At 43.9% G+C, this 27,167-nt stretch overlaps 1 protein-coding gene across 1 annotated transcript in view; it reads left to right on the forward strand.

The window, feature by feature from the left end:
- slc40a1 (solute carrier family 40 member 1) overlaps positions 1–9,509 on the forward strand; it is a 39,554-nt gene extending 30,045 nt beyond the window's left edge. The window contains exons 6-8 of the mRNA XM_038789183.1: positions 1,511–1,756; positions 4,010–4,678; positions 7,208–9,509. Coding sequence (XP_038645111.1) covers positions 1,511–1,756; positions 4,010–4,678; positions 7,208–7,533 — 1,241 coding nt within the window. The 3' untranslated portion in view covers positions 7,534–9,509. The remainder of the gene's footprint in view (positions 1–1,510; positions 1,757–4,009; positions 4,679–7,207) is intronic.
- Positions 9,510–27,167: the final 17,658 nt, after the last annotated feature.

Here is a 27,167-nt window from a genome sequence, read left to right on the forward strand (position 1 = left end):
TCAAGGGGTATGGGGAGAGTGGGGGAGTATGGCATTGAGATAGAGGATCAGCTACGATCATATTGAATGGCAGAGCAAGCTTGAAGTGCCGAATGGCCTACTTGTGCTCCTATTTTCTATGTTTCTATGTTATATCAGAATATCCTTTAGAGCTTTATATCAATGAATTATCTTGAAGTATGGGTGGCATGGTGGCACAGTAGTTAGCATTGCTGCCTCACAGCTCCAAGTTTCCAGATTCAATTCCAGCCTCGGCTGACTGTGTGAAGTTTGAACGTTCTCCCCATGTCTGCGTGGGTTTTCTCTGGATGCTCTAGTTTCCTCCCACAGTCCAAAGATGTGCAGGTTAGGTGGATTGGCCATGCTAAAATTGCCCCTTAGTGTCACAATCGATGTGGAGGTTAGGTTGGGTCACGGGGATAGTACAGAGAGGGGACCTGGGTGGTGTGCTCTTTCAGAGGGCTGGTGCGGACATGATGGGCTGAATGGGTCCTTCAGCACTGTAGGGATTCTATTACAGTCATTGCTGTCATTCAGCGACATTCAGAGGCCAATTATCACACAGCAAATTTCCACACGCAGTAAACGAGATGCATCATGGAATCATAGATTCTTAAAATCCCTACAGTGTAGAAGGAGGCCATTTGGCCTATCGAGGCCCATGAATGACCAAATCATTTGTACTCTGTTGATTTTGGTTCAAGAAGAAATCTTGACAGATGCCTCTTGCTCTTTAAATAAAGTTGCAGGGTCTTTTACGCTTATGTGAATGGCCGTTGAATGACAAAATCTCGAACAATTGATGGCTTGAATGATCAACCTAATGTACCGGAATGGTACATGAACCCAGAAACCTCCAACTCAGAGACAAGTGTTCTACCAACTGAAAACGGAACCAAACTGAGACTTGTAGCTGGCTTTGTGCAGCTATGATTGGAGGAAGGGTATTAGCACGTGGCTGGTTTTGGGGGAAAACACACTGATGGGCTTCTTAAGTGTTGATACATTAGCATGAAGAACTGTTGGTGAAATTGAACTTTAGTGAGAAGCAGCAGTAATGAGCTTATTTATGGTTTGAAAATGACTGTGCAGTTATTGATCTGTATAGGCCTTTAATAAGTAAACCAATTGTGATAGTGTTATGAACTTTGTTACTTTAGGTATTTATTCCTCAGTAGCAACCATTTTATCTGTTGTTAGAAAAATAACTTGACACATATTGAAGGCACAAACATATTAGCATCTGTGGGCTTCAAATAGAGCTCTCTCATGTCAGCCTTTCACTTAGGAAATTTAAAACTTTTCATATTTTTGTCAAAATATTTATAGAAACTACAATCAAGTTACAGAATATTGTTGTCAAAACTAAAGGGTGCATTTGTAACTTGATGTAAAATAAAAACAACAATGAAGATTACAATTATTGAGAGTATTTTTAATCAAAGAATGACAAATGTACAAACTGTATTCCAGACAATACAAACACCACCATCTTGTTCTGCCCCTATAGATATGAATGCAACAGTTCGCAGAATTGATCAGGTGACAAATATTTTGGCTCCAATGGCAGTTGGACAAATAATGACCTTTGGCTCCCCTGTGATTGGCTGTGGTTTTATCTCTGGTTGGAATCTCTGCTCCATGTGTCTCGAATATTATCTGTTATGGAAAATTTACCAAAGAACACCTGCGTTGGCCATCAAAGCAGGGCGGAAGGTGGACGACCAGGAAATGAAACCATTGAACAAACCAAAAGGTACTCGAGACATATTAATGTGAAATGACCAGTTAGTCAATAAACAGCAGACAGTTCTGTTATAGCTGCACAGAGGATATCTATAACGGGAGTTATTCTATTTCCCAACGTGATTGTGGAGGCTATAATTTTTGTTGAGTTCTAGTCTTTCTGCTGTAGCTAGATATAACAAAAACTCTTAAGGCTGTTTCAGCTCAGTGGGCTAGACAGCTGGTTTGTGATGCAGAACAAGGCCAGCAGAGCGGGTTCAATTCCCGTACCAGCTTACCCAAACAGGCGCCGGAATGTGGCGACTAGGGGTGTTTCACAGTAACTTCATACTTGTGACAATAAAAGGTTATTACTATTCCAATCCAACGTGTTTAAGTCAATCACAATCTACATCGTGAACTGTATTCCAAAGGAGATTTAAACTTTGATTTATAAAATAAATATCCAATATTATCAGCCTGATCTCTGAAGGATTAGGAACAATAAAATGACAAATGGCCTATTGGTGCATCAGTGAGTTTCTGGGATGGAATTTCTTCCCACCTGTGCCCAGCCTGCTGCTGCTCCTTGGATTTAAGTGGCAGATCTGATTATGTTGTGACACCCCTCCAAAAGAAAAGGAAATCGGAGGCGAGTCTCCTATGACCACACTTATTTTTTACCTCATGGAATGCAGATGCCTAGGAACACGATACCAACCTTCTCTTGTCTTTTCATTTGATTTGAGCTACTGTACTTACGTCTGACCAGTTTATTAAACCCATTTGCCAAATAAATAATTGTGCTGGCATTTAAAACATGAAATAATTCAAAGCAAAATATTATGATATTTAGCCATCAGCTTTACAATTATTCACGTTTTGTACATTTCCAGTGAGCTAATGTGATATCATAAAAGCCCCACAATCCCTGTAAATTGTAAAGCCAGTAAATTGACATAAATCTTGTAGATGCTGAATATTTGCAGAAACTATCTCTTCAATTCTCATTCCTCATCGTCTTTCCTGTGTGTACATTTTTATGATCTTTCATTGTTTACAATTAAGTTGATATTCATATCATATACGCCAATGTTATCCTGTAATAATACTAAAGTATAGATAGTTTGCATTAGTAAGGTTGAAAAGACACTATTCTCATTCTTAGGTGCACTTTTGTTGAAATTTCAGCAGTTTCAATTTGAGTGAAAGGTTAATATTCTCTGTGCTGTGAGAGTTCCACATTAAATAAATATAGTCACAATGTGCCATAGAGTGATGCTAAATTAGTCTTCACAGTGGCTAGTGAGTGAAGAGATTGTAATCAAGAGACCTTGTTGAGGTGTAGCACAGAGAACATTTCATCGAACCTGTACTGCATTTAACATCGGAGTGATTGTCCATTGCTGTCATTAAATACAAGGAGCAGAATTCTCCAGCCATTAGGATTCTCTTTTCCTGCTGTGAGAGCATACTGGGCAGGGTTGAGGTGGTTTCAATGGGAAATCCCATTGACAAGCAGCGGGAAGAGCGAATCCCGCCGTCAGCGAACGGTATGCCGCCGAGAAACACATGTCTAGCAGACCGAAGGATCCTGCCCAAGATGTGGGAAAGTGGGCTGAGTTCCCCAGTTCCCCAGCCGCGTGTTTTTCGGCAGCGTGCCACTCACTGGTGGTGGGATGCTATACTCACACCGCTTGTCAATGGGATTTCTCATTGAAGCCACCTCATGCTGTTGGGGTGCGCTGCCGGCGGTAAAAATGAATCGCAATGTCAAATTCCGGCCAGTATCTATCTTCAATATGGACACAGGCAATAGTTTCTCAGTAACTTATTTGTATAAAATAAGTTCCAATTGTTCCTCATTTTAACATTACTCTATTAATTCAGCCACACATGATTTGCTAACTGACTAACTCTCTATTCAATGGAGCTGTGATAACAAAAAAAACTGTAACTGAGTTATCAGAAATATTTTGTAGTCCATTGATGACAGCTGACAAATACTTAACAAGTATTAAATTCTACTCTTAGAATTAAGAGTAATTCTACTCTTATTCATATAATTGGGGAGAGGGTGAAAGTTCATTCAGTATTAAATTGGCAAATGTCGCTAACTGAGGGGGATTGCCTGCATAGCATATAGGGAGCAATTTGTGGTCCGGTAAATTGGTTAAATTCAGGAAATTTAAACCTGTAAACTGCAATGTGTTCTGAAAGGTTTGATCACTACTTTCACCAAGATTGCCACTGGTTATTCATTGAAGATGTTATGTATTTCCAGATATTGAGTGTGGCCAAACAAACACAGATGAGAAACCAGGATACGTTTGTCCAGCTGAAGGTGCTCAACTGATGAAAGTTAAGACACTGGAACAAGAAAAAGAGCAATGCTGTGGTGATAAAGTTCTTGAGCCTTTCTATACATTAAGAGATGGGTGGGTAGCCTATTACAACCAACGTGTATTCTGGGCTGGCATGGGTCTTGCGTTCCTCTACATGACGGTGCTTGGTTTTGACTGTATCACAACTGGATATGCCTACACCCAAGGTTTGAGTGGGTCCCTCCTTAGTCTGTTGATGGGCGCCTCTGCTGTTGCTGGAATTCTGGGAACGATAGCCTTCACTTGGTTTCGCCGAAAGTGTGGCCTGATCCGTACAGGCTTCATCTCCGGTGTGGCTCAGTTTTCATGTTTGTTTTTGTGTGTAGTTTCCGTCTTCATGCCTGGAAGCCCTTTAGATTTATCTGTATCGCCTTTTGATGACATCGCCAGCAGATACTTGGATATGAACACCTTGATGGAACCTGTTCTAACAACTGTAACACCTCAGCAAGTTACCACAGTCGGATACACCAACTTAACAACTGAATCCCCAAGAGATGACCAATTTCAACCCGAATCGTACATCTCAGTGAGCTTGCTCTTTGCAGGCATCATTGCTGCAAGAATTGGTAAGTAGGAAGCTCAGCTAAAAGGTTGACTCTAGAGATGTGGAAGTATAGTCAAGCTTCACTTCAAAAAGAGAAGCTTCATTCTGAATTATTTATATCACATTGCCTCTCCTTTTTAACCTTTTACACTGGGATATTACAAAATTCTAAACAATGGACTTTTCAATTTTTGTGCCAGGATTAGACAGTAGGAATTAATATAAATTAGCTCAGCTTTTACTTCCTTTGGAGTCAAAAGACACAAAATTGGACAGGGCCCAAAAATGGGTACAAATATCAGCCAAAATTTTCTGGCCTTTGGGATTCTCTTTCCTCGCCGGCAGAGCACCCCGGCCTATGGGTCTCCCGGTGGCATGACATGGCTTCAATGGGCGATCCCATTGACAACTCACATGGCAGCTCATAAATGTTGTGCTTCCTGCTGATTTCTGTGATAGGTATGTGCAGCCTACATCAAATGCACTGTCAAGTGGCTGCACACTCAGCAAGGCCCCAGGTTTATGTGACTTCATGCTAGCCTGAACATGAGGGGTGGAATTCTCCGCAAGGCCCGATGCCGTTGTGAAACCTGGAGAGGTTCACGACGGCGTCGGAAGCCTCTCCTGGCCCCCTATTCTCCCCTACCCGGGGGGATAGGCAGACCGTACCGGGAAACTCGGTGGCCGGGCCTTGTCCCTGGCTTCAAGGCCCAGCACGCCAAGAATGACGCCGCGGTGGTGCCTAATGACGTCAGCCGCGCATGCGCGGGTTGGACAGCTCAAACCCGCACATGCGCGGTTGCCGTCTTTCCCCTCAGCCGCCCCACAAGACGTGGCAGCTTGATCTTGCGGGGCGGAGGGGGAAGAGTGCGTCCCCTTGAGATGCCGGCCTGACGATCGGTGGGCACCGATCGCGGGCCAGTCCCCTCCCGAGCACGGTCATGGTGCTCGATCCCCGATCCGCCCCCCCTAGGTCCCACGCTTACCTGGCGCGCCATGTTCACGACGGCAGCGACCAGGTGTGGTTGCCGCCGTCGTGAACAGGTCGGGAACGGCGGGCCGCTCGGCCCATCCGGGTCGGAGAATCGCGGGCCGCCGAAATAAACGGCGGCCCGTTTTTCTCCGAGCGGCGTGTCGGAAAACCGGCCACGCCATCCCAAAAATTCAAATTCATGGACGGAAGTCAAGGAATATCTGACTTGTTTGGCTGCTTGAACTTCTGGTTACATTAGTATATACACTGCACTTGGTTTGTGACATTACTTCAACTTAACATAATATAGTAATGAAGAATAGTGCAACCAGATTCCACCAGGTTTAGATATTCGATCTGGTGCATCAGTAGGACAGGTTCAATGTGAATATGTACAAAATATTAGTTACAATTAATACAAGATCAAAGGAGCAAGCAGGTAAATTAAAAGTGGTAGAAAATATTGATCAAAAAACCTTGCAAGTGTTGTGCCATAATTCATACACTATCATTTGACATGTGAAAATATGAAGTTTGATTTTAACATGAAGAGCTCGTCCTTTTATTTCAAACAAGTTGACATCTGCTGAAATTACAAAATGCTGAAATAAATGCTAACTTTATACAGATTTTGGCACCCTGTAATTTTAAGGTGATAAAGACCGAGAGGTGATAGTGGACAACTTTGTGAAACTGTCAGCATAATGTTAGCGCCAATTTTAAAAAGCAGATAAATGAAGTTGTGTCAACAGCAGGACAAAATACAAATCAAAAGAGGTTGCATTATTTTTGTCATATGGACCTGTCATACTGGTCATATGGAGGCTTGTGTAAATTCTGGTCATCTGGAGGATTATCATTATATAAATGAGTTCAAGAGATATTAGGAAGGGTAACACGGTGGCACAGTGGTTAGCACTACTGCCTCATGGCACCGAGGTCCCAGGTCTGATCCCGGCTCTGGGTCACTCTGTGTGGAGCTTGCACATTCTCCCGTTTGCGGGGGTTTTGCCCCCTCAACTCAAAGATGTGCAGGGTAGGTTTGGCCACACTAAAATTGCCCCTTAATTGGAAAAAAATGAATTGGGTACTCTAAATTTATTTTAAAAAAACAGAGACATTAGGAATGTTTATGGAAAAAGGGAATGATGGTTTTCATGAAAATATAGACAGATTTGGGTAATGTGTGAAGAAGAACAAATTTAGGCCTAGTAGCCTTTTCTGTCACTGAAAAAGAATGCTCTCAACAATACATATGGAGACATTTTATTTTTTATTACGATTTTATTTAGACAGTTGAAACTTCAAGAAAAAAATTCAAAAATGTGTGCGCAATGCTGAATTATAATTTGTTCTGAAAAAAAAAAAACAGATACAGGAACCTAATGAATGTGAAATGTTCTATTATACCTATCAGATCTATTATAAAGACATTATACATTAGGAATTTTTCTTTGTATAATAAATAATCATAAGTTGTATTGCTTCTTCTTATTCCATCAGCTCCACTACTAATGTAGAGTTGAGCACCTTTTTAAATTTATGAAGCTAATGCCAACTCTTATTTATCTTTCCCAGGGCTTTGGTCCTTTGATTTAACAGTCACGCAACTTATTCAAGAAAATGTGGATGAATCAGAACGGGGAATAATAAATGGCGTGCAGGATTCCATGAATTATCTTCTAGACCTAGTGCATTTTATCATGGTAATACTAGCTCCCAACCCAGAAGCATTTGGTATTCTTGTGATAATTTCCACTTCCTTCGTTGCTATGGGGCATTTGATGTATTTCAGATTTGCTTACAAATCATTAGGAAGACAGCTGTTTGCATGTACCTCCAAAGATCCAACAGTCCAGGCCAGCAATCCCAAAATAAGTGAGTGTGTGGCAGTGAGCACTTGAGTAGTAATTAAACAGATAATATACCTCATTATGACCTATGCTTCATAACCGTTAGGCTTACATTTTCAGGATATCTATTTTTGTAGTAGTTTAGACATCGCAAGTAATGTACAGAATCCTGCAAAGGCCAGATTCTCCTTCATTTCTGTATGTTCTTTCTGTTGCATACTACATGAAGCAATATTTTGCAAATACAGCTGAAATAGATATCTCCTTTGGCATGAGCTTTATCGCACTGGAGTTCATTTGCCGTTTCAGTACTGAGCAGCTGTCTGAAAAATGTGCCTGTGTCTGGGTAAACAACAAAAGATTTGAATGTACATGATTTGTATTGATAATAATAAGATTGAAATATGTCAAGTGAGATGCCATTTGGGTTAACCTTTAATCTGGTTTCATGATATAAATACTGATAAAGGGTGAATGACCATTTAAACATTTAAATGTGTATTTGATTTCCACCTTCTTGATTCTTATAGCATTAAAGAAAATGTTTGGCAAAGTGGCAATAATATTTTTTAATATATTTTATCTGGCGGTAGGCGGGCCCGCCCTTGGCCAACGGGTTCCCCGGGGCATGGCTGGCGAGCCATGGAAATCCTCATTGTCTTTGGTGGGACTAGAAGATCCCGCTGCCGGCCAATGGCTGACCACCTCTGCCGCCAAAAAACATGTGGGGGAGGGGGGTGGAATCTCGGGCAACGTGTGGTTTAATATTTTAGAGATGACAAAAAGAATTGCAATTTTAAAGGAGCAATAAATATTCCCAACTAAATTGTGTTTTGATATTAAATATAGATGATATCCCAAAATAAATTGAATAATTTGCGGAGAGTTTTTGGGTGTACAAAAAAGGTTTTAGCAAACATTGCTATGCTAGATTTGAAAACTTTAATCCGACAGGTGTTCTTAATATCAACTTGAAACATTTGTTTTTCTGTTAATGTAAGGACAGAACCCAGGCAGATGCCCATACCTTCAAAAAGTATTTTTTTCTAATAACAATAATCTTTTATTAGTGTCAGAAGTAGGCTTACATTACACTGCGATGAAGTTACTGTGAAAATCCCCTAGTTGCCACACTCCGGCACCTGTTTGGGTACACAGAGGGAGAATTCAGAATGTCCAATTCACTTTAACAAACACATCTTTCGGAACGCGAGACATTTTTATGACAGAATACTCCATTGAAATTAAGATCCATGGTACATTTGGAAAATTTGTAATTTTTATTTGGGATACAATTAATTTTTTTCAGGTATTGGTCTAATCCACAGGAATCTGGGTGGCAATAGCATAGGAGAGGAAGAATTGAAGTAGCTGCTTTGCATATTGACATTGCAACTACATTCAAGAGTTGCGTCAAGTGAAATTGTGTGTCCGTTTAAAAAGAAAAATGGCGCCAAGAAAGTCTTTCCTTTAATTATATACAGGAGATGTGGGCCTATTCACTAGCATCTTATGCAACAGCTTAACACAAGTTTGAGATCCCTACGCTCAGAAAAATTAAATGAGAATAAACTACGATAGTCTTTGTTTGAAAGTAGGCATACCATTCGTGCGGATGAATCATTTGCTCAATGTCCATCTACCTGGCCATCTATCCTGCATTACAGTAAGACTGACAAAATCTGTTACGTACAGTTCCAGTTTCTGTGATTCATGGACAATAATGAAAAAGCAATCAGACTGGCTATGGATTTGAAATTAAATTTCTAAACTTAACTTTTTTTATAAGAAAAGATTCAGAAAATTCTTTTATAGTCAATATTTATGAGTTGTACAAGAGTTTAAAGTAAAATTTCTGGATTCCTAACAGAGGTGTGTTAATCAATGCTTTGAAATCTATTCCTACTTTATTTTGTCATTCTCGTCGGATGCAAACTGAAACTTTATGAAAATGATACATGTACTAAACACTCCTAAGCCAGTTTCTGAAATTGAAAGCGCTGCTAAATAAAATGTTGCTAAAATAATGAGTTTGTTGTGGTGGTATTTTATGCATTGTTTTAACGTTGAACATCATGGCTCAACTGGTAATTTCCCTATTTTGTGGGGAACAGCACCAAACAAAACTGAAGCTTCCTTTTCATCTCTGCTGAGCTAGCTGGTCTTTGCTGAGCGGCAGCAACAGTTTTTACAATTGCAACATTCCTGTGCGAGGAAGTGACAAGCTTCTCACTCGTGATCGCTATCCAGTGACTTCAGCTGGAAAGTGCATGCATGTGAGCTTAATTGGTGGGGATGGGGCTTGGCAGTCCTAAATGGTCAGATAACCTGCCGATACCTGTTATTCCTGCATTCACCTGATTATTTGAATTGACCCACTTTTATATTTTATGAAGGTGTATTTCTGGTTGCTGGGTGTAACCCCTAGATCTACCCTTCTTCCTGTGCTTTTAAAAGACATTGGGAGCAGATGACCCGGAAACAGTTTGTGCAAAATTATTTTCTTAGGGACAACATGAATTCAAAAGCAAAATACTGAGGATACTGCTGGAACTACTCAGCAAGGCAGGCAGCATCCGAGGAGTTTCAGGCCAATGACCTTTCATCAGAATAACCCTTCAGAACAACTTGATAAAAGATCATTGATCTGAAAGATTGGTCTGGATTTTCCCAGCCCTCTGGAGACACCCTGTGAAGTGGTAAAATGGTGGTGGATAGTGCAGGGAGGAAAATCTGATCTTTCCCCGCCACCATGGGATATTCTGAACAATGGGACATTAGCGACATGACAATAATCAGAGGCAGGTGGCTAATTAACCAACAAATCAGCTAATTAACAGCTACTCCATCTCTGCTGGCACTGATGGTGTTCGAACAGGTCCCCACCACATGAGACGACCGTGAGGTAAACTGTGGAGGCCCCCTAATCTGTCTCCAATGGGGGGAACGTTCTTTAATGGCTGCGCTATGGCCCAAGGACAGGTCCCCCAGTAGCATTGGCTGCCCCTGCAGTTCCTATACTGCCGCGAGATGGTTCAGCCCTCCAACCCTTCCTTGCTTGCCTGGCCCTGGTACATGAACTTTTTTCAAAAATTACTTGGTGATTGAGAGAGCCTCAATATGGAAACAGCCTCTTCTTCCCGCAGCCTCATCAATGGCTGTCTTTACACGTGGTCCTGATTGGGTTCGCCGCTTTGAGGAGGGGTTAACATCCTTAGTTGGAATGTGGTCCTGATGGCAGGCTCTTAATTAGTCACCTCTGGTAAAATTCCACCCAGGGTCCCACTGTTAGTCCACTTGAGCTCAGCAGCTGCATCCAGCCCCGACAGCAGGGCAACCTGTAACTTGGAAAGATTTGGCCAATTAACATAGTTTCTCGCTCCACAGTTGACCTGTTGCGTGTGTCCAGCATTTTCTCTTTTTATAACAACTTGGATTGATATGGTTACTTACAACTGTTTCATCATATTCTATGCATTAGCACCAAGAAATACAGCTTCTTCCAGACTCTGATAATATTTCTATTTATTCCAGTAATCTTCTCCCACAATTCCCTAAATTATCATTCTGGTTCAATGAAATTCGCAAATTATGGGCTGTATAATGCAGTTGATACATTCTGCTGCCAGATACCTTCCCAAATCTGGTTGAACTCTATCACTAAGAACATTTATCAAAGAGGATTTTTGGCCTTGTTCAGAGGTTAAAAACATCTGTATCCTAATACATTGTGCTGCACAGTCTCATCAGCTTAGTTGGGCATTTCTTCAGTCTTACTTCAGATGTATAGAAGCAAACTTTGTTTAAATGTATACAGTGTTTCCGAAACAGTTCTGGTGAGGTTTCAGCAGAGGAGCAGGAGCTGCTCTGGTGAAATTTCTAGCCACGATTTCTGAGACAGAGTCAACAAGATGCAAAATGCCTAGAAAGGTAGAGGAGCAGTAAAAATGACTTTGGAATATGAAGGAGCAGAATGTAGATAAAAACAGAAAATATTCAGTAGGTCGGATAGTATCTGTGGAAAGAGAAAATGCTCACAGGTTGAATTTTAATGGGACAGAGGATGCCCCGATGTCAGCGCCCAAATTGGATGGCATGGCTGGTAAGACAGTGGGTGGGGCCCAGAAAAAGATCCTACCAGTTGTGTCCAATTACTGGACAGTATGGAATTTAAAATACAGATGGAGGGTGAGAAAGTAAAATCAAATACTAGTGTTTTGTGTTTAAACAAAGGAGATTACAAGGGGATGAGAGAAGAACTAGCTAAGGTAGACTGGGAGCTAAGACTTTATGGTGGAACAGTTGAGGAACAGTGGAGAACCTTCCAAGCGATTTTTCACAGTGCTCAGCAAAGGTTTATACCAACAAAAAGGAAGGACGGAAGAAAGAGGGAAAATCGACCGTGGATATCTAAGGAAATAAGGGAGAGTATCAAATTGAAGGAAAAAGCATATAAAGTGGCAAAGATTGCTGGGAGATTAGAGGACTGGGAAATCTTTAGGGGGCAACAGAAAGCTACTAAAAAAGCTATAAAGAAGAGTAAGGTAGAGTATGAGAGTAAACTTGCTCAGAATATAAAAACAGACAGTAAAAGTTTTTACAAATATACAAGACAAAAAAGAGTGGCTAAGGTAAATATTGGTCCTTTAGAGGATGAGAAGGGAGTTTTAATAATGGGAAATAAGGAAATGGCTGAGGAACTGAACAGGTTTTTTGGGTCGGTCTTCACAGTGGAAGACACAAATAACATGCCAGCGACTGATAGAAATGAGGCTATGACAGGTGAGGACCTTGAGAGGATTGTTATCACTAAGGAGGGAGTGATGGGCAAGCTAATGGGGCTAAAGGTAGACAAGTCTCCTGGCCCTGATGGAATGCATCCCAGAGTGCTAAAAGAGATGGCTAGGGAAATTGCAGATGCACTAGTGATAATTTACCGAAATTCACTAGACTCTGGGGTGGTCCCGGTGGATTGGAAATTAGCAAACGTGACGCCACTGTTTAAAAAAGGAGGTAGGCAGAAAGCAGGAAATTATAGGCCAGTGAGTTTAACTTCGGTAATAGGGAAGATGCTGGAATCTATCATCAAGGAAGAAATTGCGAGGCATCTGGATAGAAATTGTCCCATTGGGCAGACGCAGCATGGGTTCGTTAAAGGCAGGTCATGCCTAACTAATTTAGTGGAATTTTTGAGGACATTACCAGTGCAGTAGATAACGGGAAGCCGATGGATGTGGTATATCTGGATTTCCAGAAAGCCTTTGACAAGGTGCCACACAAAAGGTTGCTGCATAAGATAAAGATGCATGGCATTAAGGGTAAAGTAGTAGCATGGATAGAGGATTGGTTAATTAATAGAAAGCAAAGAGTTGGGATAAATGGGTGTTTCTCTGGTTGGCAATCAGTAGCTAGTGGTGTCCCTCAGGGATCCGTGTTGGGCCCACAATTGTTCACAATTTACATTGATGATTTGGAGTTGGGGACCAAGGGCAATGTGTCCAAGTTTGCAGATGACACTAAGATGAGTGGTAAAGCGAAAAGTGCAGAGGATACTGGAAGTCTGCAGAGGGATTTGGATAGGTTAAGCGAATGGGCTCGGGTCTGGCAGATGGAATACAATGTTGACAAATGTGAGGTTATCCATTTTGGTAGGAATAACAGCAAACGGGATTATTATTTAAATGATAAAATATTAAAGCATGCCGCTGTTCAGAGAGACTTGGGTGTGCTAGTGCATGAGTCACAGAAGGTTGGTTTACAAGTGCAACAGGTGATTAAGAAGGCAAATGGAATTTTGTCCTTCATTGCTAGAGGGATGGAGTTTAAGACTAGGGAGGTTATGTTGCAATTGTATAAGGTGTTAGTGCGGCCACACCTGGAGTATTGTGTTCAGTTTTGGTCTCCTTACTTGAGAAAGGACGTACTGGCGCTGGAGGGTGTGCAGAGGAGATTCACTAGGTTAATCCCAGAGCTGAAGGGGTTGGATTATGAGGAGAGGTTGAGTAGACTGGGACTGTACTCGTTGGAATTTAGAAGGATGAGGGGGGATCTTATAGAAACATTTAAAATTATGAAGGGAATAGATAGGATCGATGCGGGCAGGTTGTTTCCACTGGCGGGTGACAGCAGAACTAGGGGGCATAGCCTCAAAATAAGGGGAAGTAGATTTAGGACTGAGTTTAGGAGGAACTTCTTCACCCAAAGGGTTGTGAATCTATGGAATTCCTTGCCCAGTGAAGCAGTTGAGGCTCCTTCATTACATGTTTTTAAGGTAAAGATAGATAGTTTTTTGAAGAATAAAGGGATTAAGGGTTATGGTGTTCGGGCCGGAAAGTGGAGCTGAGTCCACAAAAGATCAGCCATGATCTAATTGAATGGCGGAGCAGGCTCGAGGGGCCAGATGGCCTACTCCTGCTCCTAGTTCTTATGTTCTTAGTATACAGAGGAGCTTCCAGCAGCTGCAATGCAGGCATCATATTTAAAGGGACAACAGCATTTATTGGATTGGATTTTTTTATTGTCACTTGTACCGAGGTACAGTGAAAAGTATTTTTCTGCAAGCAGCTCAACAGATCATTCAGTACATGGAAGAAAAGGGAATTAAATAAAATTCAAGAAAATACATAATAGGGCAACACAAGATATACAATGTAACTACATAAGCATTGGCATCGGATGAAGCATACACGGTGTAGTGTTAATGAGGTAAGTCAATAAAAGGGTTATTTAGGAGTCTGGTGACAGTGGGGAAGAAGCTGATTTTGAGTCTGTTCGTGCGTGTTCTCAGACTTCTGTATCTCCTGCCCGATGGAAGAAGTTGGAAAAGTGAGTAAGCCGGGTGGGAGGGATCCTGGATTATGCTGCCCGCTTTCCCCCGGCAGCGGGAGGTGTAGATGGAGTTCATGGATGGGAGGCAGGTTTGTGTGATGGGCTGGGCGGTATTCACGACTCTCTGAAGTTCCTTGCGGCCCTGGGCCGAGCAGTTGCCATACCAGGCTATGATGCAGCCCGATAGGATGCTTTCTATAGTGCATCTGTAAAAGTTGGTAAGGGTTAATGTGGACATGCCGAATTTCCTTAGTTTCCTGAGGAAGTATAGGCGCTGTTGTGCTTTCTTGGTGATGGTGTTGACGTGAGTGGACCAGGACAGATTTTTGGTGATGTGCAGCCCTAGGAATTTGAAAATGCTAACCATCTCCACCTCGGCCCCGTTGATGCTGACAGGGGTGTGTACAGTACATTGCTTCCTGAAGGCGAAGACCAGCTCTTTAGTTTTGCTGGCATTGAGGGAGAGATTGTTGTCGTTACACCACTCCACTAGGTTCTCTATCTCCCTCCTGTGTTCTGACTCGTCGTTATTCGAGATCCGGCCCACTATGGTCGTATCGTCAGCAAACTTATAGATGGAGTTGGAACCAAGTTTTGCCACGCAGTCGTGTATGTACAGGGAGTAGAGTAGGGGGCTAAGTACGCAGCCTTGCGGAGCACCGGTATTGAGGACTGTTGTGGAGGAGGTGTTGGTGTTCATTCTTACTGATTGTGGTCTGTTGGTCAGAAAAATCGAGGATCCAGTTGCAGAGTGGAGAGCCAAGTACTAGGTTTTGGAGCTTTGATATGAGCTTGGCTGGGATTATGGTGTTGAAGGCGGAGCTGTAGTCAATAAATAGGAGTCTGATGTAGGAGTCCTTGTTTTCGAGATGCTCTAGGGATGAGTGTAGGGCCAGGGAAATGGCGTCTGATGTGGACCGGTTGCGACGGTATGCGAATTGAAGTGGATCAAGGCGTTCCGGGAGTATGGAGGTGATGCGCTTCATGATCAGCCTCTCAAAGCACTTCATTACAACTGATGTCAGGGCCACCGGGCTGTAGTCATTGAGGCACATTGCCTGGTTCTTCTTTGGTACCGGTGTGATGGTGGTCTTCTTGAAGCAGGTGGAGACCTCGGAGTGGAGTAGGGATAGGTTAAAGATGTCTGTGAATACCTCTGCCAGCTGGTCTGCGCAGGCTCTGAGTGCACGACCAGGGGTCCCGTCCGGGCCCATTGCCTTCCGTGAGTTCAGTTTCAGGAAGGCCGATCTGACTTCGGAAGCTGTGATGGTGGGCATGGGTGAATTATGGGCTTCTGGGGCACTCGACAGCGGATTGTTGGTTACCTGCTCGAACCGAGCATAGAATGCATTAAGTTCATCGGGGAGGGGTGCGCTGCTGCCAGAGATACTGCTCAGCTTCGCTTTGTAGCCCGTTATGTTGTTTAGTCCTTGCCACAACCGCCGAGAGTCTGCCTGTGACTCTAGCTTAGTTTTATATTCTCTCTTGGCATCTGGATGGCTTTGCAGAGGTTGTACCTGGATTTCTTGTATAGGACAGGGTCGTCTGCCTTGAACGCTTCAGATCTGTCCTTCAGTAGGGAGTCAATCTCGCGGTTGAGCCATGGTTTCCGGTTGGGGAACGTACATACTGCTTTCTTTGGCACGCAGTCGTCCACACTTTGGCTGATGAAGTCTGTGACGGTGGTGGCATACTCATTTAAGTTAGTCGCGGAGTTCTTAAATATGGACCAGTCCACTGTCTCTAAGCAGTCACGCAAGAGCTCTTCTGTCTCCTCGGACCAGCACTGCACAACCATCTTTGCTGGATTCTCCCGCTTGAGTTTCTGCTTGTAAGCCGGGAGAAGGAGCACAGTCTTATGGTCTGATTTCCCAAAATGCGGTCGGGGGATGGAACGGTAGGCGCCCTTGATTTTTGAGTAGCAGTGGTCAAGAGTGTTGTCGCCCCTGGTGGGACAGGAGATGTGCTGGTGGAATTTTGGCAGTACACTCTTGAGATTGGCCTTGTTAAAGTCTCCGGCCACGATGAACAATGCCTCCGGGTGTTCTGTTTCGTAGTTGTTTATGACTGTGTACAGTTCATCCAGCGCCTTCCTCACTTCTGCCTGGGGTGGGATGTAGACCGCTGTGATAATGGCTGAAGTGAACTCACGTGGAAGATAGTATGGGCGGCACTTTACAGTCAAGTATTCAAGCACCAGGACGAGTTGATGAGGAGGCAAACCCCACCACCCTTCGCTTTGCCTGAAGGTGCCGTTCGGTCCGCCCGGTGAATAGAGAAGCCTTCAGGTTGTATGGCACAGTCCGGTGAGGCGGGGGTGAGCCATGTCTCTGTGAAACAGAGCACACAGCAGTCTCTTACTGCCCTCTGAGAGGTAAGTCTGGCGTAAATCTAGTCTTTAAAAATATGTTTTTTTCCCAGTTTTTCCATTTTTACAAATAACGCAACACACCCTCAGGATTAATACAACACAGCATGAGTGTCTCAGCAAATATGAATACAGAAAAAGACAGGAGAACAACACAGTTGGTTCAGATTAATCATTAAACTTGGCGATTAATCCGTATGCACGAACGAATAAACTAGTGAATGTGGGAGAAGAGGATAAGGCCATGAAAACCTGGTAAAAAGGTGCGTGCCTTCCCATGTAGCGAGCGCTCATCCAGCCCATGAGAATGTAGGATAAGATCTTTGTGCTATGTTCAGCCACGCACCAAAGCATACCTCACCTCTCCCAACTCCAATCATACCAGGGGCATCAATAAAACATGATGTCCTTTTCTCGGATACAAGGCCTGCCTGTACTTTGCAGGAATCAGTTAACAATTATTTAATCCCCAAATAACAGAGAAAACTGCAGAAAATATTTGCAAGAACATTAGTTTTCAGAGGATATTTTACACATAACCACAAGATGCATCCAATCCTCAAAATCCAGCACAGTACAGTGTGATCATCATTCCACATATTTATACAGAGAAGACCAGCAAATATTCATACAGTTGGTTCAGATTATAATCATTGTGGTTAGCGTCTCCCAACACACTGACAATGCCAGGATAAACAGATACTAGCAAGAGCAAAGGATCTCAGGATGCCAGGATGTGTGTGGAGATTGCATTTTCTCCCCGTGTCTGCGTGGGTTTCCTCCGGGTGCTCCGGTATCCTCCCAGTTCAAAGATATGCAGATTAGGTGGATTAACCATGCTAAATTTCCCTTAGTATACAAAGATGTGCAGATTAGGTGGGGTTACAGGGATAGGGAGGGACAGTGGACCCAGATAGGGTGCTCTTTCAGTCTCGATTTGCCGAAAGGCCTCATTCTGCACTGTAGGGATCTATGGTCCTAAATAGCCATGAGTACATGGTTCTCTGGTGCATGCTTCTCACCACAAGACAAAAAAGGGAAAAAGCTGCTCATTCAAAACCACACAGCCTCCTCCAAGATATCCAGGCCAAGAAGAAACATCATAAGCATAGGACCCCGCACTCAGTACAAGACATGGTTTGGCATTGTACACTCTCATATACAGCAGCCAATAAACCAAGGATACCCACACCATGTCAAGACTAGCTAAATAACCAACCTCACTTGTCCCCAACCACATCAGAGGCACAATTCCGGCCCAGTCGACATTGGAAGATTTACACTATCTTCCACTGAGGAAACCTCACCAACAAGGAGAAGAATCATCAAGGCACCCACCAACTGGCTGTCTCTGGAGGGGTACGATCCTCCCCCCTGACACAGTAAGGGAAACCCCGAGACACAATATACCAAATTGCGGCCTGTATCAGTGCCCTACTTACCCAACAAAATTAAACCCCAAAAAGAGAGGAACACCAGGATTAGCTAAAGAATGCCAGACAAGGTCTTGTACCTTACACCTTCACAAAAAGGATACCAGGGCAGAGCAGTGTAGCCTCACAAGAAACAGGACACTGTCTCCCAAGGGCAAACTGGAAGTCGCTATATAACACCACTTGGAGGTGGGCACCTAACTATACCATCCAGAGTACCTTCCAACTGAAAAAAGATTCCAAGAATGGTGATCCACAGCACTCAGACTCTACTCAAACCCTGCAGCCCCAGGTTGCTACCTCCCCAGTGGAACTCTATCTTGAGAAGGAGAGAAGACCAGCAGCCACCAAAGGGGACATCCGGGAGAGGGTAACCTTCAGGATTATTGATGAACTGCAGGATAACATCATAGTCCATGGAGCTTGGGAAGGCCCAAAGCCATGACAGGGTCATCGAGCAGCATTTAGGATCCTTCCAGAATTCCATCGATGCCACTGTACGTCTGCCATCTCTTCACTCCCGAGCCCAGGTAGTGGAACACGTAGGCCCCGGCAGATGGCGATGACCTGACACGTCCACCTGCCTCCAACCTTTCTCCACAAACGAAGAGGACAAGATAGTGCAAGACCAATGGTTGGGGTCACCACACAACCCCATGCCTTGAAGACCGAAAACAATGTGCTCTATCAAACACTAAACGCCCAGCTTTCAAACCAAGATTGCAAAAGCATGAGAGCCAACTCTCAAATTCGGCCAAAAGACCAGACTCCCTGTCCAGCCACATCTTCCCGGATTTGGGAAGATATATTCGACATATCATGTAACAGGATTTCCAAGGGCTGAAGGTGAACCCCCACCAAGGAGTATGCCCTGTCGACTGACAGAATTCTCTTCTCCGCTTCATCTATTCTCTCAAGGATACCTCGCAGCTCATGACTGTGAGCACCAACAACCTGCACCAAGAAACTAAGACCAAGACCATCGGCCATGTCATTCACAAAGGCAGCCATAATCTTGATGTCGGCCCCACTGCCGAAAATTAGGCCTGCTCACCAGCAAGCCTCCATTGCAAGCTCAGCCCCACCCCAGCCTCCTCAATCAAAGGAGGATTTTTTGATTTAACTCGGCTCCCCATCGCCAAAATCTCGACATAATCTTCAAGGAACATAGCACAGGATATACACACTAGGACAAATAACTATAGGTTGTGCATCAGGATAAAAAAGGATCGAAAGATGAGTAGCGGCAGAGCTTGCGAAAACGCAGCTGCTCGTGTTCAATTGACCCCACCCTCCCCAAATTCACTTAAAAGACTTCAGACGGACAGGCACCGAGCAATCATGGGTTGCTTTCAAGAAATGTTGCAGTCAGAGGAAGAACAGCTCCCAAGTTCAGTGGTTCCTTGCTGGAAGGGCTTGTCCAAGCGACAGGTGCATCGACAGAGGTACTTTCGTCAGTCAGAAGCGAAGGAGATGCTAGCAAGCCTCGCCAAGGAGGCATGGTTGGAGGTTGCAGATTACATTTGTAGCAGAGGATGGTCGCACAGACATAGTTGCAATCCCTCAAGTGATTCAATGATGTGCTGAGATCTGGCAAGGTAAATGTATTTCATTACAGCAAGTTCGCAGCCCTGGATATGGGCAGCACAAGTGATTAGCACTGGCTTCACAGCGCCAGGGTCCATTGCTCGATTCCCCACTGGGTCACAGTTTGTGCGGAGTCTGCACATCCTCCCCGTGTGTGCGTGGGTTTCCTCCGGGTGCTCCGGTTTCCTCCCACAGTCCAAAGACGTGCAGGTTAGGTGGATTGGCCATGATAAATTGCCCTTAGTGTCCAAAACAAAAAAGGTGAGGAGGGGTTATTGGGTTATGGAGATAGGGTGGAAGTGGGGGCTTAAGTGGGTCGGTGCAGACTCGATGGGTCGAATGGCCTTCTTCTGCACTGTATGTTCTATGTTCAAATGGCACCAAATGAAATGTGGAACAGCCCTGGCGTTGGGCACAGCCAGACACCCGTGAGATGAATAGTAGCCTCACCACAGAATGTTGATCTCTGCATTACCAGTACTAGCTACAGGCCTTCCAGTCGAAAAATGTTGGACCTTGAAACTGGTACAAAACAATGAGTGTAACTGATCTAAGAGCGATCACACCTACAGACAGGGGGCTGCATTATCTGCCGGCAGGATGCTGTTTTGCAGGCAGCCGGGGGGGTTTCGCGACAGCATGGGGCTGCCCACAATAGGAAACCCATTTACTGGCCAGCGTAACAGTGCATCCCGCCGGTGGGGTGAAGCAGAAATGTGGCAAGGCGGGGCGGAGAATCCCGCCCAGGGTGTATGTCGGTGTTTACAGGAGAAACAAGCTTACAATTCAAGGAATGATGATGAACTAGAGCAGGGGTGGGCAAACTACGGCCCGTGGGCCGCATGCAGCCCGCCAAAGGTCTTTATGCGGCCCACCAAGTCATTAAAAAAAAATAATAATTAAAATTTTTTTTTTTAAGGTTAATGGGGGGGGGGGGGGGGGGGGGGCTGCTGGGTTACTTACTGGTATAGGGTGGACACGTTGACTTGAGTAGGGTGATCATTGCTCGGCACAACATCGAGGGCCGAAGGGCCTGTTCTGTGCTGTACTGTTCTATGTTCTGTGTTCTATATGAGGCGCCCAGAATCATAACCGGGTGAAGTAATTATTTTACTTTATATACTATGCGGCCCTTTAAAATTGTGAATTTCTGAATGTGGCCCTTGCACGGAAAAGTTTGCCCACCCCTGAACTGGTGAATTTCCATTGCATGTTGTACTGACATTGATGGAGGAGGAGATAATAGAGCAAGGCGGGATTTTAGCAGGGCAGCCTGTGTTGAGGATGAGGCGGTGTAGTGGCCACAGAGCGATTTTCTTCATGGAAGCATTTACTAAACTTGATAACATGAATGACCTCTGACGTACCTGTGGCAAATGATGAACACAGGAAACTCCAGATGACTGATGAACAGAAGGAGGTAGTGGAAAGTACAGCACGCTGATGTCACTCTTGCCACTGCCACCAGAGATGACAAAAATATGCAAGACAACATGATGAGATCTCAGAGTAGGAGCCACTATCACATCATTTTAGTGCATACTCCACTATCGCAAATACCTGCACACCAATTGGTGAGCATGGCACGTGTACGAGCAGCTAGCGGAGCAATGAATTCTGTGGCCAATCCCCATTGGAGGACTGAGCTCCAAATAGATAATGAGCCCAGGAATCATCAGCAAATCAGCAGATGCTGGATAAGCAGTATGAAATTTTTGGAATTCTGTCAACGTTCCCAGAGGCTGTTCATCCCCCAAGATTGGACGATGAAGGAGAATATCCATACCATAAATGGTGCAAGTCTTTGGGATTTGAGCACATGGCATGATGGAGCAGTGATCCACATGGTGATCCACAGTCAACAAAATGTCAAGTGGATGCAGGAGGTCCAGGCTGACCTGGATTCCATTGCCTCTTTTATATGGAATGATTGGTGTATGACATGAACCCGAGATGCATGGAGCCTTTTCTAAGGGCTCAAGCTCTCCAGGAGCATGGGGAAGGAAATGTCGGCCTTGAGAGGGCGGAGGAGCATCTATCTGAAGCTCCCAGGTGCCCCTCATGGTGCTCCTGGTGTAACATACAGCTTCTTAGCTCCATTGACAGCAATGCTTCATGAAGCCAGTGTCACATGCCACGAGGGGCGTGGGCTCCTTTTCTCTCCCCGCCCTCAGCCCCAACAGGTCCTGGGGCCCACATGTTATGGCCTAGCCTTTACAACCTTTTTAAATAATGGTATAACAGTCACAAATCTCCAATCCACTGGAACCACACCCGTATGTAGTGAGGATTAGAAGATGATCCTCAAGCATCGGATATTTTCTCCTGGGCTTCTTTCAACAGCCTGGGGTGCAATTCATCTGGCCCTGGTGGAGATGGTGGCACAGTGATATTGTCATTGGACAACTCATCCTTAGACTCAGGGTAATGCTCTGGGAACCCGGGTTTTAATATCACCCTGCTAGGTGGTGAATTCAATAGTAATTATGACCATGAAATCATCCTTGATTGTCATAAAAACCCATCTGGTTCATTAATGTTCTTTAGTGAAAGAAATCTGCCAGCTTTATCTGGCCTGGCCTACATGTGGACTCCAAGCCCACAGCAATGTGGTTGATTCACTGGACGAACCACCTGCCATTGATGTAGGCAGTGGAAATGGCAATGGCAAACACAGCCCTGTCAACCCTGCATTATCCTCCTGCCAGGAGACTCCACAAATACCTCCATCCTCAATAATGGAGGAGCCCTGCACATCAGTGCAGAATAAAAGGCTGAAGCATTTCCTGCAATCGTCAGCCAGAAATGCTGAGTGGATGATCTATCTCAGCCTCCTCCAGAAGTCCCCAGTATCACCGGTGCCAGTTTTCAGCCAATTCGATTCACTCCACATGATATCAAGAAAATGCTGAAGGCACTGGATACTGCAAAGGCTATGGGCCCTGACAACATTCCAGAAATAGTACTGAAGACCTGTGCTCCAGAACTTGCCGTGCCCTAGATAAGATGGTCCAGTATAGTTGCACCACCGGTATCCACCCAGTAAATTGAAAAATTGCCCAGTGATGTCCTGTACGAAAACGGGCAGGGCAAATCCAACCCAGGCAATTACTGCTCTCAGCCTACTCTTGCTCATCAGTAAAGTGATGGGAGGGTCATCAACACTGCTATCGGGCAGTATGGTGGCGCAGTGGGTGAGCACTGCAGCCTCACTGCGCCGAGGTCCCAGGTTTGATCCCGGGATTGAACTTGGGGGCAGGATTGAACTCGGGTTCTCGGCACCGTGAGGCAGCAGTCTAACCACTGCTGTCATCCATCCACCATCTACAAGGCACAAATCAGCTATGTGATGGAATAATCTCCACATGCCTTGATGATTGCAGCTCCAACAACACCCGAGCTCAACATCATCCAGGCAAAGCAACCTGTTTGATTGGAACTCCTTCCACAAACATTCACTCTCTCCATCAACAAAACAGAGTAGGAGCTGTGTACACCATAGAATTCCTATTGTGCAGGAGGCTGCCATTCAGCCCATCGAGTCTAAACCAATCCTCTGAAAGAGCACCCTACCTAGGTCCACTCCTTGCCCTATCCCTGTAACCTTACCCAACCTGCTAAGGGGCAATTTATCAAGGCCAATCCACATAACCTGCACATCTTTTGGGCTGTGGGAGGAAACTGGAGCACTCAGAGGAAACCCACACAGGAAAATGTATAAACTCCACACAGATAGTCACCCAAGGCTGGAATTGAACCCGGGTCCTGCCACTGCAAGGCAACAGTGCTAACCACTGTGTCACCGTGCCTTATCATCTGCAAGATGTGCTGCGGGAACTCACCAAGGCTTCTTTGGCAAAACCTTCCATATCCACGACATCTACCATCTAGAAAGACAAAGGGCGCAGACACATGGAAACACCACCACCTGCATGTTCCCTTCCAAGCCACACTGACTTGGAAACATATCACCGATCCTCCGTTGTCATTGGGTAAAATCCATGAAGTCCCTTCCTTAAAGCACTGTGGGTGTGTCTACACCACATGGACAGAAGCAATTCAAGAAGGCTGCTCACCATCATCTCCTCAAAGACAATTAGGGATGGGCATTTAATGCTAGCCAAGCCAGCGATGCCCACATCCTGTGAATGAATAAAAAAAAACACAAGTAATTCGCTGTTTCACCTGCAAGTGTTTGGGACCTTGGGACGAATGGAATGGAAAAGGTGAAACGCCAGAAATTGCACCTCCTGTGGCTGCATGGGAAGTTCTCATGGGTCGAGGATGGTGGAGCATTGGACTAGAGTGTTGCACAATGAACGCTCCCTAAGGAATGCTGAAAGACAAGCTGATTAGAAGTTACATTGACGGTGGTAACACGCTGGATGTGGTCAAAATAGTGGCGTGTGGTCATTTAATCTGAGAATGGTGAGGTGGAAAGCGAGGATAAGAGGAAGCTGATGGTTCTGGGAGGAAGGTGTAAGGGTGAGATCAGAAGTGAGTGAAATGGAATGGACACAGCTGAGGACCATGTCAATGAAGGTGGAGGGAAATTCTCAGTTGATGAGAACGGAAGACATATTAGAAATACTGGAATGGCATTGTCAGAATAGATGCAATGGGGATGATGACTGCAAGAGTACATGGGAACAGTACAGAATTCAACAATTTCAAATTGTAAACTTTGCCCCAATTCTTTCAGATGGTGGCTGTTGGTGCAAATCTTTGAGAATGCTGATGCAAACACATAAAAGAATCTTGAGGTTAAACTTATTCCTGAATCACGAGTAAATTCATGCTGTGTTTTTTGCTTATTCATGAGATGAAGTTGAATATTGTGGAAAGCTGAATATCCTTTCAAGAAGTAGGAACTTAGAATATGGAAGTAGCTCCCTTTTTACTCGGGTAGTAATCACATGCTTGGCATTTTGACACTGCATTTTCACTTTCATATCCCCTCTTAAAATAGCATTTAAATCAGGCACTGCATTTTCTTGGCGCCGAGTAAAACCCGGCAACAATTGATAGTGAATTGGTGCACATTATCGTGCAGCAAGACTAAAAATACACATGATGGTGTGCATAATTGAATGCTTCAAAACTGATATGCCTGAAGCCTTTGAGAATTGGACTTGAGTAAGTCAACTCTGGCCATAATTTCATGACTAACAAATTTCACACGAGGTTTCATGTGAATAGGACAGGGCCTCTCAGCGTCACAAAGGATAGGTCATTTCTGATAAACACCGATTTGGATTTTTATGAAGAGGTGACTGAAGTAATGGACAGGGGAATGTTCTTAGCAACCTACAGGGTGACCATCCTCTGAAATGCTGCTCCAGAGAACTTTCTTCCTCCTGCATGATGTGGAGTGTGTCCAATTGGGTCACTGTCTGTGTGGAGTTTGCATACTCTCCCCGTGCCTGTATGGGTTTTACCCCCACAACCCAAGATGTGCTGGTTAGGTGGATTGATCACGCTAAATTGCCCCTTAATTGGAAATTTTTAAAAAATGATTTTAGAGTTCCTTTTTATGATAGTTGATAGCTACTGTATTTTAAAAATTATAATTGTCATCAGCATTCTTTATCTGTCTCATTTTAACCTCTACAACTAATCATTCAGGGTGCACTAGTTTTTGATGCCCTTCCTTTTGAGCTCATGGGGATATTATCACTCTGTATCTAAACCATCTCCACCTTGACGGAATGTCTTTGTTGAATTGCTTTCTAACAATTTTGGTTTCAAAAATTTGACGTTGTACAAATGTGATCAGACTTTGTGGCTCGATGCATCACATTGTGGATGTTTCACACCTCACTAGTCTCCAATCTTCGTTGCCATTTGTATATTTAATTCAACAGAAATTTGTGTTGTTATCCTTTATTAAATTATGTTTATCTACTCACTCAAATTCATTATTTTTGCTTAATATGTTTTGAATTTCTTTTGGCCCGAACCCCAAAGTCATTAAGATTGTTTTCAAAAACTAGAAATTAAAATTGCACACACGGATCAAACTGCAGAGATTGTAGAGATCCAAAACCCAGCAAAAAGATATGCAGAATCAAGAAATAAGATGGTAAATGAGTTATCAGAGTCAGAAAGAAAATGAGAAGAAAAATAAACCAAAACAACCTGTACCCTGGCAGATGATGCTGACAACACAAAAGACACAGGAACCGTACAACCACATGACATATAGTCAGTTCCCAGAGAAAAGAATTTCACACAATCATTCTGATTAGGAAGAAAGTGAGAATAAGCCTAAAACCATAAATCTGAAGCTAAACCTTGATACCAGGGTACAGTTTAATACTATCCTGCTTAGATGTACAGAAGATCTGCCCTGAAAATTTGAAAGTTAAAGGGTACCCAAGAAAAGGCACCATGAAACTGAGCAATGCCATCCTGACAGCTACGGGGGAAACTTCGGTTCGACATCTTGGAAAACCCAAATCAGAGGGACACACAAAGTAAAAGATGTTACCTGCATGTTCTACGTCACTACAGATGGTTCTGATAACCTGGGGTTGATCAGTTTGGATTGGATTGGATGTGTTTATTGTCACATGTACCGAGGTACAGTGAAAAGTATTTTTCTGCGAGCAGCTGAACAGATCATTAAGTACATGGGAAGAAAAGGGAATAAAAGAAAATACATAATAGGGCAACATAAGGTATACAATGTAACTACATAAGCACCTGCATCGGATGAAGCATACAGGGGTGTAGTGTTAATGAGGTCAGTCCACAAGAGGGTCATTTAGGAGTCTGGTAACAGTGGGGAAGAAGCGGTTTTTGAGTCTGTTGTGAAGAACTGCAGCTTACCTCAGTAAACCATGAGATGAAGGAGGCAACACTGAAGGGTGAAGATAATACACCCACTGAAAAGCACCCTCTGGTCCAGAATCAAGAAAGATCTGGCACAAATGTACCCAGAGTCTTTGGACATTGAGCATCATATCACTATTGAACCAGTGATGAAACCAATGATCAATCTTCCACATAAATCATGAATAGTACTAAAAGGAACACTTGAAAGCTAATTCCAAATGATGAAGAAAAAACAGTGATTGCCAGAGTCATGAAGGCTACAGATCATGTAAGTTCTATTGTTGTGAGAGAGGTCAAATGGATGGCTAAGAATTTTCCCGATCCCAAAGTTACTAATCAAGCAATAAAGAGGACTTTATATAGAAATATCGTAGTCCAACACTGGAAGAGATCGCATTAGCCTTGGGAGTGGAAAAGGTTTTCAACAAGTTTGATTTGATCCCTCATCAAGTTTGAAGCTTGATGAGGGATCTTCACTGTTGCTGACATTCTACATAGACTTTGGCTGGTACAGATTCCTGCATCTAACTTTTGGCCTTGAAATGAGCCAGAAAATAGATAAGACACACAGAGAATGTGAAGGAACAGCCGACCAACATAGCTGATGATGTCCAGGTATATGGTGCAGATGA

The sequence above is a fragment of the Scyliorhinus canicula genome, chromosome 2, assembly GCF_902713615.1.
Source record: "Scyliorhinus canicula chromosome 2, sScyCan1.1, whole genome shotgun sequence".
NCBI classification, from domain to species: Eukaryota; Metazoa; Chordata; class Chondrichthyes; order Carcharhiniformes; family Scyliorhinidae; genus Scyliorhinus; species Scyliorhinus canicula.